The sequence below is a fragment of the Myodes glareolus genome, chromosome X (assembly GCF_982192425.1).
Source record: "Myodes glareolus chromosome X, mMyoGla1.1, whole genome shotgun sequence".
NCBI lineage: Eukaryota > Metazoa > Chordata > Mammalia > Rodentia > Cricetidae > Myodes > Myodes glareolus.
Window position 1 is genome coordinate 98,501,350 of NC_142053.1, and position 15,763 is coordinate 98,517,112.

Here is a 15,763-nt window from a genome sequence, read left to right on the forward strand (position 1 = left end):
TATCTCCCAACTGTTATGATCGGTTGGCTTGGCCTGTCAACTGGATACCCTGTCCCCTTAAGAGACAAGTACCACTCACTCCCCCCACCAATGCTGCATAGGCAAGCAATTTTCTGCCTGCCTGCTCTCTTTCTGCCTGTCCCTTTTCTGAAGAGGTGGCTGCTGCCTTTCTCCACCTCTCCCCCGCCTCACCGCCACCTTCTCCCCTTTCTCTTCCCTTTCCCTTTTATAACCCACTAAATAAACTTTATACTCAAATTCTCTCTCTGCATAGTGTATCTGTCTGTCTCTCATTCACCTTGGTCTCCCATCTGCTGACCTGCAGAGGCCTCTGGCGACCCGCAAGCAGCCCCTCGTGGGACCCTTGCCCTCATGGGACCAGCCTTCCCTCCATAGATCTTTAAAAAGAATAACACCAACAATATGCCTATAGCAAGGCACCTTCTTTACAGGCTGGTAAAACAATGATATTGCAGGTTACTTAAAGAATCACGTAGAAGTTACAAAACTTGTCGAATATTTGCAAAGATACATGGTCATTCAATATTTATTTTATCCAGCATTATTTTTTTGTCGGAAGTTGGAATCATGGGCATTTTTATCAACTCTGTTAGGCCAAAGGGGAAAAATTTGGATAGAAAAAGAATCTGATTCAATTATAAATTTAGTTCTTACATTTTGAAATAAATTTGCAATATATACATTCTCAAACTATCAATGCTCAGGATCTAAATGATGTTATATAAAAGTTTGATGGCTTCAATGTTCCTGCTAGACTATCACAAGTAACTATGAGCAAAATGTCTTCATCATGTGTATTGACAAGCATAATATTACTCTTTGATTTCAGTCATGAAAGTAAAGAGCACTTTTTACTAATACATTGGAAAATTTTATTGTGTTTCATGGTGAAATTTATTCACTAATTTTATTAAGGAAGCACATGGTTTATATTACATCCAGTGCTCATAGATCCCATAAGTTATGATTATTGTTGTGACAAATAGATATTGAAATATCTAACAACCAAAGTCAATAGTCAGTATTGTAAGGAATAATAAGATTCATAGTCTCTCTACAGAGAACGGTTGGCAATTGCGGAAAAAAATAAAAAAAAAAACAACTTTGTTTAAAGGCTTCATCTTTTTCTCTATACAGTAGCCTTTGTAGAAAATAAATCTTGCTTGGATTTGGAGTAGATAGGAGACCCAAGACCTGTTGGGTGAGCTGTTACTTTGATTAAACATTTGGGTTCCTTCCTTCTTTTCTTCTTTTAATAATTAATACAGTTCAATATAGGCCTGACAACATACACTTATAATTCTAACATTCAGAGAGTCTGAGGCTGGAGAATTACTAATTGAAAATCAACCATAGTATAGAGTAAAAGCACTTGCTTGCAAGCTTCACATCCTGAGTTCAGAGCCTTATACCCCATGTAAAAGCTTTATGTACCTCCAAAATGCTTCCTGGAAATGCAGGGGTGGAGTGAGGGCAGGGACAGACACAGAATAGTCTCCAGAAGCTCTTACCAGCTAGGGTCAGAAGCAGCAAAGGGATCCTGCCTCAGGTAAGATGGACAGACACAGGCCTGGCCCCAAGGTCCTTCTCAGACCTCCACATAACTGTGTACTTGCCCCTGCCTCAAATAATGAACTGGTTACCAAGTAAAGACACTAATTAGGAACAACAGCAGTTAACCAAAACAACAACAAAAACGACAACGAAAAATCACTACTTTACATTAAGAATGTAAAGAAATTCCTCCTTATTTGAACATTTTTATTTTCTGACTCTGTTGTTTTGAATATTTTATGTAGTCAGTGTCCTAGCCTAAAAATGCAGAAAGGTTCATCTTTGGAGTTTATATGAGAAACATACTTCAGCTTGGTTCCAAAGGTGATAAAAAGCATACACACAGATTTAAGAAGAACACACACATGCATTTTAAGAAATACAAGAAAGCTAAGACATGTTAATCAGAGTAATTTCCAATTGTTTTTAAAGAAAGATGAAAAATCAAAACACAAATTTGCTTTTTCCTTATTCATACTTAATAACACGTATAGCCAAATTTCAATTCAATTATACAGAACTTTATAGTTTTTCCAGATTATAGTATGCAAGAGTATTGGATATGTAAATATAAATGATATAGGAGATCATTTAAGATTCAGACAAAATAAAATCTGAATTTGTGGAGCTTTTGCACTCTGTCCCAAACTGTAGGAGATCTCAGCAGAGATAAAGTCAGACATCATACTAAACAAATTATCTTAAAAGGATCAAACAAAACTAACATCACTGTGGATATGGCATGTGAGACCAGAGAAGGAGGATAAAAAGGAATGGCAAATTCAAGATGTAATAAATCACTCTTACTACTGTCTGTACCAGAGCAACAAACTAACTGTCCCATCAAAATAAAACATAGGTGGAGAACAATAGGAAAAGAAATTCTTTAGTCCAAAATTTTTTCAATTTATCATATCAAACTATATTCTAAATACTAGTGGTGTTCATTTATATACACATATAGAACAAAAAAGTTACAAAAGAAAAGATATATGATAATGTTGTATAATAGTTCAGGAAAATTCCATCAGTTATTAAGAATAAACCTTTGAAAACTCCTTAAACTACAGAACATGATTCTTGCCAAGATTCCATTTAAACAATATTACTCTAGGCTTCTGTTATTGCTGCTCACGAACACAGATTTAATAATTTTTGCTGTCAGGGAAAACAATTGTCTGAAAATTGTGCATCCACTAGCTATAACAAATTTAGCAATCTCATTTTTATTTTCACAGATCATGTTGGGAAGAAAACTGCAAAATGTCAGATTAACATTTCAGAATGTATTTGAAAGTAACGAAGAGAAACTGATTTAGTTAGCAACGCTAAATAAAACAGACAATTCCTACAGATGCTTTCCCTGTAAGACATTAAGTAAACAGTGAAAATGGCAGCCATTTTAATTTAATAAACCTACCCTTAACTTACTTCTCTGTCTGAGTAAAGTTTCTGTCTGACAAGACCCCTGGTGTTTTAGGTGAATATTTTTCTGGTCAAAAATATCTGTAATTTTAGAAGCTGATGATATTTGGAATGGAATTACAAATGACTTTTCTTACTGCCTCTTGCCTTTTTCCTTCCTGTCCAAATCCTGAACTATATCAGCCTGAATAAGAAACTTTATTTTTGTCCTCACTTTGTCAATATCAAGTATAAATGCTTGGGATGGTACAGTTGGATTGACTAGAGGGCTAACGCAGGAACACTCAACTTACTTGCCACTGTTTCATCAGCTCTCGGACTCCCTTGGAGCCTTCTAGGAGTTTCTCCTTCCGGGAAGCATCCTGGAGGACATTGGCAGTTGTTTCAGCTTCTGTAATCCAGGAAAGAAACTTCTCCAGGTCCAGGGGGAACTGTTGCAGTAACCTATGAGTTTCTTCCAAAGCTGCCTCTCTCTCACTCACTCTGTAAAGGACAAGCAGGCAGATGGGATTCACTATCAGGATGGTATATGCAAGGAACTCAGTAAAACGATCAAGAATGGTATGCTGCTGAAGCTCTCCAGTTAACCCACAACCAAAATGCCATGCTCTTTGTTTAATATTCATTTCAATTCCATCTGAACACTTCTTCTTGATGTAAGGCATGCAAGTGGAGCTATTAAAAATAAACAGCAATGTGCTGGGGCTGTGGATCAACGGTAGAGTGTTTGCCTACTAAATTCAAGGCCCTAGGTTTCTAGGTTTAATCCCTGGACCCTCCCTAAAAAATGAATAATAAAGATTTCTATAGAAATGGCCACACACATACTAGATAGATAGATAAATAATAGATAGATAGATGATAGATAGACAGATAGATGATAGATAGATAGATAGATGGATGGATGCACAAATCAAGAGAGAGACAGAGACTTACAAATTTTGTTCATAAACACTCCAAAATACCTTTCTTTCAACTTTAAGTTTGTGTTGGGCAATGGGAAAACTTATTTTGAGATGCCACAGAATTTGACATTAAATTTCATATGCAAAACCTTAAATTCCCTTGCCATGCCTATCTTTGATATCAAACTGAGTCAAGAAGCAAGGATTAAATAAAGTAACAAGTAAAGAATCCACAGATGGAGAGTTGGGAGGTGAATACTGAAGGGGCAAGTGAAGAGACAGATTGGCCGGCAAAGGGACAGAAAGACTAAGAAGAAAGTATTTCACGGAACGAGTTGTACAAACTGTCATCTTGCCACATACTAGCTTATTCAAAGTATTTTGTTAGGTTCACACTGCACAACCCGGTGGTCATAGACCAAAGATATTATCCAAAAGAAAAATGCTACAACAAGTTGAAAAAGTTGAAGCTTACAAATCAGACAAACAGCGATTCAGTTCCCAATATCCTTTCCCAGTTGTGTGATATGGCTTTGTTACTAACTCCTCTCTGCATTCTTCCACTGGTATAATGAGCATCAAACTTCACACAGTATGACTACGATTGTTCATAAAAATGTTAGTCCCTCTGCCTACACCTCATTTTCTAATTTCCAAGTTGTTTTTAAAAACTGGAAGAAACAAAAATCCCTTATGAGAACTTTTTAAATCATAATTTCCAATTATATATATGTATGTATGTATGATATATATACACACACTTCTATACTGCATATAATGTGGATATACAAACACCCTGAGCAAAGATCTGAATAATAATAGCTCAGGAGGCGAAATTGCCTTAAACTCTAACAGCCCCATCTAAAAAGATTCAGGTAAATTGTGTCTGCAATGAGGAAATTAGTACTCTATTTAAATGCCTTATTTGCCTCCTACGACTACACAAACACTTGCTGGGATTAAACATAAGCTAAAAATGGATTTAAAAAAAATGAACACTTGAATATGATCCATACTGCTTGTTAAGATGTGATTGTCAATAATTATGCAAAACTGCAATTTATTTTAGCAGCAACTTTATCATGGGATGTGCAAAGCAGGCAATGAACAACGCCTGCCGCGGCCATACAGTGAAGTCCCCAGAAGAGCTGTGTGCTCGTCATGGCTGAGGTTCTGCTGAGCACACAGTCTTTCCCAGTGTGCTCTCTCCGCGCAGACTGGATGGAAATCTTCCCTCTGTGCTAGCTGCTAGAGAAGAGAGTAGGTTTATGAGGGTGCCGCTATTGGAAAAGTGTGAGCACCGCGCTAAACCATTTATCACCTCCTAAATAAATGTTAATACTCTACAAGGAAAAGGGACCGTGGGGTTCTGGTCGGGCACGGTAGTGAAATCTGGAAGAGCTGCAGGGCTAACTGGGACTGCCAGTTTCCCTCATTTGTAGGTAAAATGTTTTCAGCGCCATTGTCGCTGCTCGAGGACTCTGAATAGGAAAATTGGGCTTTAATCCAGAGGGAAGCTCTTGAGCAAATGCTGACAATCTACTGATTCGGACTTGCCAAAGAAACAGTTTCTTGCAGTTTACACTAAGAGTTATTCCACCCCCAGCCCTAAAAACTCATCACAGAAATAAACTGTCCCAGTCTAGAAGACAGTGCCTGGCTAAGACGTTGGCTTAGTGTGGAACATTCTCCACTTTCAGACACAACGAAAGGACAAAATGAAAGTCTCCCACGGCAGAATGAAGCTTCAGAGATTAGAGAGTGTGAATGTCACTCTAAGAGTCATCTTCATGCGGAGGGGCACTCTATCCGTCTCAGCTCTTCTGCCCTTCAGTGAGACACACCATTCACCTTCCGCGGCCATAAGAAGTGACTAGTAAATAACTTTCAAAGCAGCGTGCAGGAAGTCAGATGAAAGGGCTCTATCCAGACAAGGCGATTCTCAGCCAAATCCTGCCAGCAGTTTTCTGCTTTGTAAATTAGGCCCTTAGGGAAGCTGAGGAACATTTTCAGGACAGTAAGGCACCGTTTACTTCAAGGATACCCTTGTGGTCTGACATATTGACAACATCAGGTGGAATATTTCCTTATTCGGGAAATACTTTAAAAAGAATTCAATAGAAGCAAGAGCAGAAAATCTCTTCGAATGAGCTCCTATCCGAAGCTGTTGGATCACAGACTCAACTGTTGTTTCCTGCTTCTCTGGAGGTTTTAATGACTACAAACTCACTCCTAGGTCCGAGACATGTACAGAGTTTATTGAATTCTAAGATTTAATTGTGTCAAATCTATCCTAGAAAAAAGTCAAATTAATTTCCATATCTGTGCATTCACATTAGGTCTAAATGTGTCCCCTAGTTTTTCATTTTCCTCAACCATATGCCTTTGGATGGCTTATGTGATAAATAAAAATATAAAAATAATGAGAATCATAAAGAAATAAAAGATTGGCTAGGGAAAAGAGACTGCAAATGTGGATTAAAGTTTCTCTATTTAGGATATACAGTCCTATGGACCCTGAAGATAATTTCACTGGATTTTAAAGGGAATAATGAGTACATATAAGAAATTGCAAAAAGGCTTTTAAACTGTCATCTACTATATTAAGTTCTTTCTCTATAACAAAGCTTAATTATCAGTATTGCAAGTTTATAATGCATGAAAATGGGTAAGAATTTAATCTGATGGGCTAAAGAATTCATGACATGTAAAAGTTTACTTTCCATTGCTAAGACCTGTTCTTAATAAGTTCATAAATAAGGGTGGTATACAACAGCGGTTTCAAAATATGGTTCATGGACCAACAGTCGCAGCAGCCACATCTGAGAACTTATTAGAAATGCAAATTCTCAGGCCTCAGGCTAGATCTACTGAAAGAGAAACTCAGTGGGTGGAGCCCAAGCAGCTGTGTTTGAGGAAGCCTTGCAGGCATCTCAAACACATGCGAAAGTTTGAAAAGTGCTTCTGTTGGGGACGAAACTTTGAGAAGTACTGTGTGAGCGATGCTGGAGTATGTTGCTCCAATCTCTGACTGAGACTGTTTGACTTCTTGCCCAAGTTTCTGGGAGTACTGCTGGCTGAAGGTTCTCATATGTCAGAATTATTTGAGACTAGGACAGAATTAAAAGAGCCTCCTTCTTCAAAGTTGCTCTGTTCATTCCCGAAGCAGGCAGAAGCCATTGCGAGACCAAAACAGGAAAAAGAGCAATACACTATGCAAGTTAATGGGAGACCACAAGGGGAAAACTATACCTTGCAGATTAAGTGTTCTGTTTGCAGCTAAAACAATTAAGAATAACTTCCTGCTTGTCCTATGTATCTTGGAGCCATCTGCATCAGATATGCTTGACCACACATGGGCAGGAGGTATATGGGCAGGAAATTTGTCAGGATGTACCCCTGCCCTTGATTGCATAGGCAGAAGATGCACAGTCAGGATGTAAGTCAGGAGATATGTTTGCCCTGATTGGACCTGATTGAAAATATGGTAGCCCTTTGGTGGTGTGGGAAGTTCATCTGTATATGTGTTGCTTTTATTGGTTAATAAAGAAGCTGTTTTTGGCCAATGGCTTAACAGAATATAGCTAGACTGAGAGAGAGAGAGAGAGAGAGAGAGAGAGAGAGAGAGAGAGAGAGAGAGAGAGCACATAGGCGGAGTGAGGAGACCCTATGGAGCCACCAGAGGGGAAAGACACAAGCTTTCACCTGGAACCTTGCCGGTAGGCTTAGAGCCTCTTAGTAAAATATAAAATAGTGGAAATGGGTTAATTCTCGATGTAAGAGCTAGATAGCAATATGTTTCAGTGATTGGCCAAGCAGTGATTTAAATAATATAGTTTTTGTGTGATTATTTTGGGAGTCTGGGCAGCCAGGAAACGATCAAGCATGCTCCAACAACACTGTGGCTTTGCCTTTTTAACACACCACAAAAACTGAATCATGGATATTTCCTGGTAACCCAGGAGTATACCTGTCCAGAGTTCATCATCCTGGCCAGTATTTAATTAAAGCTTGCTTCAAATTTGGGTCAAGATTGTGGAATTGTTTTTTTTTCCTCCTGAATTTCTGGATTGACACCATGTATTGGCATTCATTTGGTATCTGTTCTGTTGGACAATCCTGAGGTAGACTCTGGTTCCTCATTTGGGGTGGGGTGGGGTTCGGACAATTGTTAGCAGTAACACTCACGCAGCCTGGCTTCTAGTTCTGCCTATGCTGCTTATGCTGACTTTCCTTCCAGAACAAGTGCTAAGCCAGAGCACACTTCGCAGTCAAATTCCAGACATTAAGTACTTTCTTTGAATCTGCTTTCTCAAACACTGAATTGATGTGGAGAACTAAACACTTTCTCATACAGATTGCTGTAGTGATTTTTTTTTTGTATTTTAATAAATAAAGCTAGCTTGAAGATCAGAGAGTAAAACAGCCACCCTGGTCAGCCTTACAGACTATGATAACACACACCTTTAATCCTAGTAGCCACACCAGTTTGCCATAGCAACCAGGCAATAGTGGTGCACACCTTTAATCTCAGCACTAGAGAGGAATATAAAATGGGAGGAGACAGCTCTCAGTCTCATTCTGAGGATTCCTGGAGGCAAAATCTCCATTTACAACTGAGGTAGAGGTAAGAGCCAGTGACTAGCTGTTTTGTTTTTCTGTTCTTCAGGTTGAACCTCAATATCTGTCTCTGGGTTTTTATTAATCTTGCAGATTGTCATCTCCAAAAGAGACAATGGGTATCTGAAATATCAGCTAATAAAAAGAGTGTTTGAAGGGGCAAAATTCTGGATGTATGAAACAGTGCAAAATTAGATAAGCCCAAGAAGATGCTTATCCAATCCCAACTCTGAGAAAAGGTGACAAATCACAGAACACGTGTCCCTGCATAGCCATTAACATATATATGATTATCAATGAGGAAATAAATACACCGTCTGTCATTTTATACATACATGAGTATGTGCACATGCGTGTGTGCATACACACACATATTAAACTGAAGTTCAAATTTTCTGCAAATATTATCGGAATTATTATGCTAATTAATAAGTAATATTTTAATGTGTAAAACCCCATTTTTAATGAATTTACAATACTTTCCCCTTCTTACTCTTGATCTCATTAAAAAAATAAATAAACAAACATTTTTTGAGACAGGGTCTTACTGTGTATTCCTAGCTGACCAGGAACTCTTCAGGAAAACCATGCTGGCCATGAACTCCAAAGAGCTCCACCTGCTCATGCTTCTCGACGAGCTTTGTTTCTGAAGCTCCACCCCCCATACCCCTTCTTCTTCTTTCTTTTCTCACTGACATAGGATCTCATAGTCCAGGCTGGCATTAAATCCGCTATGTAACAGAGACTGCCCCTGAAATCCAATCCTCCTGCATTTCCTCCCAAATTTTGGGATTTCAAATGTAAATAAACTACCATGCCTACTTTTGTCTCTTTTTTCCTTTGCTTAATTTCAGTTGATAGTCTTTTCCTTCCCAGTTATTCTGACCGATAAAAAGCTTGTCTTGAAATCTGAACACCTCATTCTTTTTTCCACGTGTGAATTAATATCTCATTGGCAAGGTCACACATGAATCTATTGCATGTTAATGTACCAGGATCTATGTTTAATAATGACGATACAGAAATTTTTTTTACTTTAGACTCGCCACTTTATATACTCAATTCTGGTAGGGGAACAAATAGGGAAGAATGCAATTACACATACAATGAGCTAGGGCTATAAATATTCTGTGGGCAAATACATTCTATACTATAGCTCAAATGTACCATATCTGAGAGCATTCATGAACTTGTACACCAATTTGCTCAAACCTGAAAATCGCTTAGCTTAGTTTTGTTCCAGAATGCAGTCATAGATGCTCAATAAATGTTTGCCCAATTGAACTGATTTTTATAAATATAAGAAACCTTTGGATAAACAGTGTGAGTGACATTGATTTCATTTTTCTGTTTAAAAAAGACTTAGGGCTATAGTCTCTCTTATGCCCTAAAAATAAGTTTATCTAATTATGAAGACAGATGTATTCATTGGAGAAGAAGTACAAGGAAGGCTATGCCACTGATTCCTGACCCTCACACTGTGGGCAGAAAGTTTACTCCTTTGTTACTTTACAGTAAACAGGATTGTTAAAACGCATTGTAAAAGACACATACAAAGATATGACATTATCCTCATTATAGCAGAAAACATTTAGCTTCTCTTTGCTTCAAAACAAAAAAAAATTGCTTTCAATGCAAATTTGCTGGTTTGCTGTTCACCCACCGACATATGAGTTAACGAGGTTTTCATTCCTTCTCTCCTGAGGTCTGGTATTAAATTACTCAAACTCTCCAGAGTTAATTGGAAAGCACGACCTAAATGTTCCCAAAGTATTGCTGATTAGTTCTCAGAAAACTCATTCCAACCTTTCATCACCCCAGACAGCACGGGATGATTTTGTTACATGTGCAGTAGTAACATCCCTGCACGACAAAGAGATTAGTCCTCTAAAGATAAACCTCAGCTTTGAGCATAGACATGCGATCTTCCTTCAATAATAAAGATATTTTGCTTTTTATAAAAATAAATCAGCTGGAATTTACCTTCATATGGAAAAAGAATTTAGATATTATCTATAATTCAGACAATATAAAATATATACTGTATCTCTTTCATTCTTTCCCCACTATGAATGTATTTAAAATTCATAATTTGCAAAATATATCATTATTAAAAATCATATTTATGTATTCTTCTTGAAACTACTGGAATATTCCTGAAAGAGAAAATTCGGAGATAAAAGTAAAACAGGCTTTCGTCATATTAGTCATTTGATTGGACTTGTGATTCTTTGTCATTAATAACGGAGAAACTTGACTGACTAAAGACGTGTGAATGAGATCAGCAGCAGCTATAACATGCACATATCCTTTTCTCTCTTACGTTGATAAAAAGATTAATATTCTTTAGTTTGTGATCTGTGTTTTTAATTTTGAAATGGTACAATATTAAAAGATATTATTTTGGGAACTTGCAAAATCATTTCTGATGAAGTTCATTTGATTCATATATAAACACTCAATATACTGACTTGGAATTTAAAAAATTGAAAAGGGTATTCAGAAAAAATTCAGAAAGCACTACTTTTCATATGCATACAAAATTAGATTAGGACTGAGTTTACTGTTGGAAATAGTTTTTATTCTAAACAATATGAATAATGTGTGTCTTTAAGGTTCTGGTTACTCTTAGTGTTAATATCTTTAAATTTTAAAATATGACAGACAACATTAAACTGTTTTTTTTTTCAACTAAAAAGATATGGAGAAAATAAGTTCAAAAAGCGGAAGAGGCAGAAGAATGACACATTCCAGTATAGCCTGGGCTCCATAGTCTGCTTTCAAAAGAACCTGAATTACAGAATGTAACTGTGAAGATTGTGGGGAAGGGCCATTACACAGTGGGGATACTAAATTAAAAGTCATGACTAGGATCAATCCTTTAAAATTTCCTAAGACTGTGCATTTGAGCGAATAATACATCATCATCTGTGATAACTTACAGAGAAACAGAAATTTGGATTGGTAGGCATCAGTTTATAATAACGAGAACTTGGCAAAACACAAAGGTTCAGTTTTCTAAGACGAAAAGAGAAAACCATAGTCGAATCAAATAAGCTCTTAAAATTATCATCAGTCAAAAGAATGAATGTCTAACAAAGCACTATCAGTAGAATATGAAAATATCAATGATTTCATAAGTTCTTCTAGAAGATTAAGTTATGTTTTGTAAATATTTGACCTCAAATACCCACATACTAAGCACTCTTGCAGTTAACAGTACAGTCTGGAAAGAGTCTTTTATATTTACATTCAATATTTTGGAGTATAATGTTTTGTACTAAAGTACTGCTTTTCAACCTAAGGCTTATTTATAGATACAATTACTTTGATACTTTAAATTACTTGATGAAGCTAGTAGGACAAATTATATTATTTTGAACATTATGAACTACAAAGGGACCTTCAGGGAGGCTTAATGAGTTTCCAAATTAAGTGGCAAAAGCCCGAAACACCTCATTCAGGCCATAACATTCCAAGACATTACCTCTTAAAGGGACATGCAACCTCATTACCAGGCAAAAATATGGATAATTATACATTATTAATAAATTACCCTTTGCTTTTTGTGATTGTTATATGAATTAAGATTATGGTATATGTGTGTAGGCAAAAGAATTTTTTTCCTTACTTTCAAGTACTGTCTATGAAACGTTTTAAAATGAACACTGTTCTTTGGTTTCAAGATAGGCTTCAAAATTTTCTATTAAAAACAGGTATTAAAATAGGTAGTAATAAAGTAGTTAACTTTTTACTAATTAAAGAAAATTCTAGAACATACATTTGTGGCCTTTTCATAATAAGTACATATAAATTTTAAATTAAAATAAATACCTTTTATCTAGTCAATAGAGAAATGAATTAACCTCATAAAGTGACTCAATCTTGCTATATTTTGAAAGAGTGGTCCTTCCACTCTTTTAAAACCTATTATGCTGGCTCAGATATGATTTATAAGAAAAGATGTAAGATTACAATAGCATGAACTAATTAAAACTTATCAAAATAAAGATTAAAGGTTCCTTCATTTCTTACTTTTAATTACTAGGGCAAATAGAGCATCTAAAAAGACCAAGATACTTAGAAATTCATTAATGACTTTTGTAATATCGATTAAGATTTGTAAAACTTGTTATAAAATAAGGATTTTTTTTTCAATTAGAATTGCAAGACCAAAGAAGTGCTAGGATTCCTTGATACGGTCACTGCTTACTATAGTGTTAATATTCTTCAACATTAACTTACTGTAAATTCCATAAAGTCAAGAATTTATACTATTCCTGGCATTTATCGGGCATGCAATAAATTCAGTTAAAAATCAATAAACCTACTATGAAATGGACACAGTTTCTAAAAATGAGGCCTATGGTTCCTATTTTTAAAAATTTTAAGTTAAATTCCTGGTGTAAATGCATTGGCTAGTATGCATAATTGTTTATGATTTTTCTTTTACAAAAAAAGGGTATTTGTAGCATTTTTGTTACAGAAGGCTAACTCTAAAAGACAAGTGTAGCTATAATAGACATGTTCACACATGAGAAGAACTTTTGCTTTTCTAAGTGCTTGCTCTTTTTCCCTAGCAATAAAAGAGATATGGGAGGCAGATTTACTGGGCAATACCTTGCATTTAGTTGATAAGGGCAAAATTTCTGCTATTTTTACCTGAATATTTACAAAGAAAGAACACACAAAAAGAATAACACTTGTCAAAATTAGCTTCTCATTGTGGCCAATTTTCAGAATTCTTCCAGGCAGAGTCCTTGGTTTAGAGACATCAAGCTATAAACAATCCTGGCTAGATATTCATTTTTTTCTCTTATCCAACATCTCTCTGCCTGTTCTGTCGCGTACTAGCCATAAACTGGAAGGGCATCTTCTCCTGGACTCGATTCATGTACTGTTAAGGATGCACACTGAGCCTCGTGGCCCAGCATCAGAAATACATTTTTACCACTTGACACTGAGATATTCATTGAGATCATTTGCCTAACATTATGAAACAGTTTCTACCCATTCAATTTGCCATGTACTTAGCTAGTTCTCCTCTAGCATATTCAAAGGAAAGACCTTGTAAAGGCTCTGAAGGAGGAAATGTGAACAGATTGCATTTTGCTGATCTACCGGGCTGAACATTTTTCAACATAAACTATTATTCATCTGAAAGATACAGATAATAAGTTGTCATTTATCTTTGTACATGCGTGCATCTGGTTTTGTTTTCCTAAATTTACCTGGTCAATGTTTATAAGAAGTCACTTTGTGTTTTTCTTATAGCTGCCACCTAAGTACTAGTTAGAATTTGGGATAACAGGAAATAATGATATTCCATATGCTTTACATATGCAATCCTACCGCATTTGCCAACATGCTATTAAAAAGAAACTTATGCAGCTATGGACAGGATATTGCATTACTATTTCTACAGACCATATTGTTCAATAAAGGCTGTGGCAGTAGACAGAAGGGCATTGACAACAGAATTTTAACAGATTTGCTAGACACACCAACAGATCTTAAGGTTTTGTTCATTTCATCCAGTTTTGTAAAAGTAGCAACCATACCAATAAACATATATTATGTTTTAAGAGGGGAATTTAACTTCATTAATCCCCAGATCACTTTTTATCTGGAAAATTAAGCAAATGTCACAGGTTACAAAGTGAAAAATATTCTGGAAAGTAAGGCAAGAAGTTTGACTACATCAGTAACTGAACAGCATCCTTGGAATTCAGCAGAAAGAGACTTGTCATGAGAAAAGTCCTGAAAACCAGGAAACAGTGACTTAAAATCCCAGAGACCATTGAAATGTCCCACTAGAATTTCAATTATAAAGTAATCATTGTAACTAATGCCTGAATGTGGGACATAATTCAATTTTACACACAAATATAAAACATTTTTTTTTTCTGATAGTGCTAACACATGGTGTACTTTTCAGGAATGCGACCAACTGCTATAAAAATGCTAAGGATCTTTTATTTTGTGGTGTCAAAATTATATAATGTCAAAATAAAATTTGTGGGGATAGATATTTCAGTGGTTAATAGTACATACTGCTCTTGTAGAGGACAAGAGCTTGGTGGTTCCCAGATAGGACAGATGACATGGTCCTGTCATGGCTGTTTCAGGGCTGTCAGATGAATTCCTCTGCTATCTACGGGTGCCTGCATGCACATACTCATACCCACACACAGACCTACAGACACAGAATTACAAGTAAAAAATGTTGTCATGAGTTTGTTCACCATTTTCAAAAGTTACACTAGGAATGGTTAGTGTAGCTCGCAGTGTTTGAGACAATGCAACCTACCATGGTCACTCTGCATTTGTAGTCCCATCTGCAAAGTTATCTTCTGCTTCCGTATAATCCTGTCTTAATAACCGCATACTAAAATATACGTTCTTATTTTATTATAAATTATACTCTCTGTCTCTCTCTTTAAAGTCATCTTTTTACATGTGCTATCAAAAAGGCTGAGGTTCACCAGAGCAAGCTAGGAGCTCCGAAGTGTTTTATTGTTCTTTGAAAAGGTACACAGGACTGATGTGTTTAAGAAGTTTACAGACCACTGACAGACAGCCACGGGAAAACTTTAAGATGAAGGCTATCAAACAGAAAATAAATAGAATTTAAGAAGAGGAAATGAGGACATTTGCCTTCTGTGAACCCAATCTCTGCTCCTCACAGCTCCATAGAGAAAGAAATAGCATTTTAAAAATTGCTGCCTTTTACAGCCAGCTGTGACTATCGGTGAACGAGAGGTCTACTTCATATACGAACCTGAATTAAAACCAGCCAGCCCTTTAGGCAGTTCAGAGCCCACAGTCTTGATTACATTTGACACAATCATCATCATCATATCTTAAGACTCAAATCAGTCTGACAGTGCTCGACTCAGGGCTGCTTTTCCCAATTAGCTGAAAATTGCAGCCCGGCTCATCTTCTTGGGAAGTTTACATTTACAATTTCGCTGTTGTGAAGAAGGAATGAAAGGGATGGAGGGAGCAAATCAACTTTCTAACTTCTACAAGAACTATTTTGAGCTCACTAAAATTGGTTAAACCTGTTTGGACAGGACTAAAAAAAACCGTTTTTTTTCTTTTCAACTTTCAATTATTGCTGAAGAAAAAACCCACAGTATTTAAGATAAGTAGAACTTGGACTGAAAGGGGGAGACAAATGGCAATTGTAACTATTTCCCAAATGAATATTTTCAAGATGAGTAGTTTTTGGCAAA

General features: G+C 36.4%; 1 protein-coding gene across 8 annotated transcripts in view; it reads right to left on the reverse strand.

The window, feature by feature from the left end:
• Dmd (dystrophin) overlaps positions 1-15,763 on the reverse strand; it is a 2,257,783-nt gene that overhangs the window by 487,707 nt on the left and 1,754,313 nt on the right. For all 8 annotated transcript variants that reach the window (XM_085684598.2, XM_085684595.2, XM_087902601.1 and 5 more), the window contains one exon: positions 3,294-3,483. In XM_085684598.2, the coding sequence (XP_085540724.2) occupies positions 3,294-3,483 (190 nt within the window). The remainder of the gene's footprint in view (positions 1-3,293; positions 3,484-15,763) is intronic.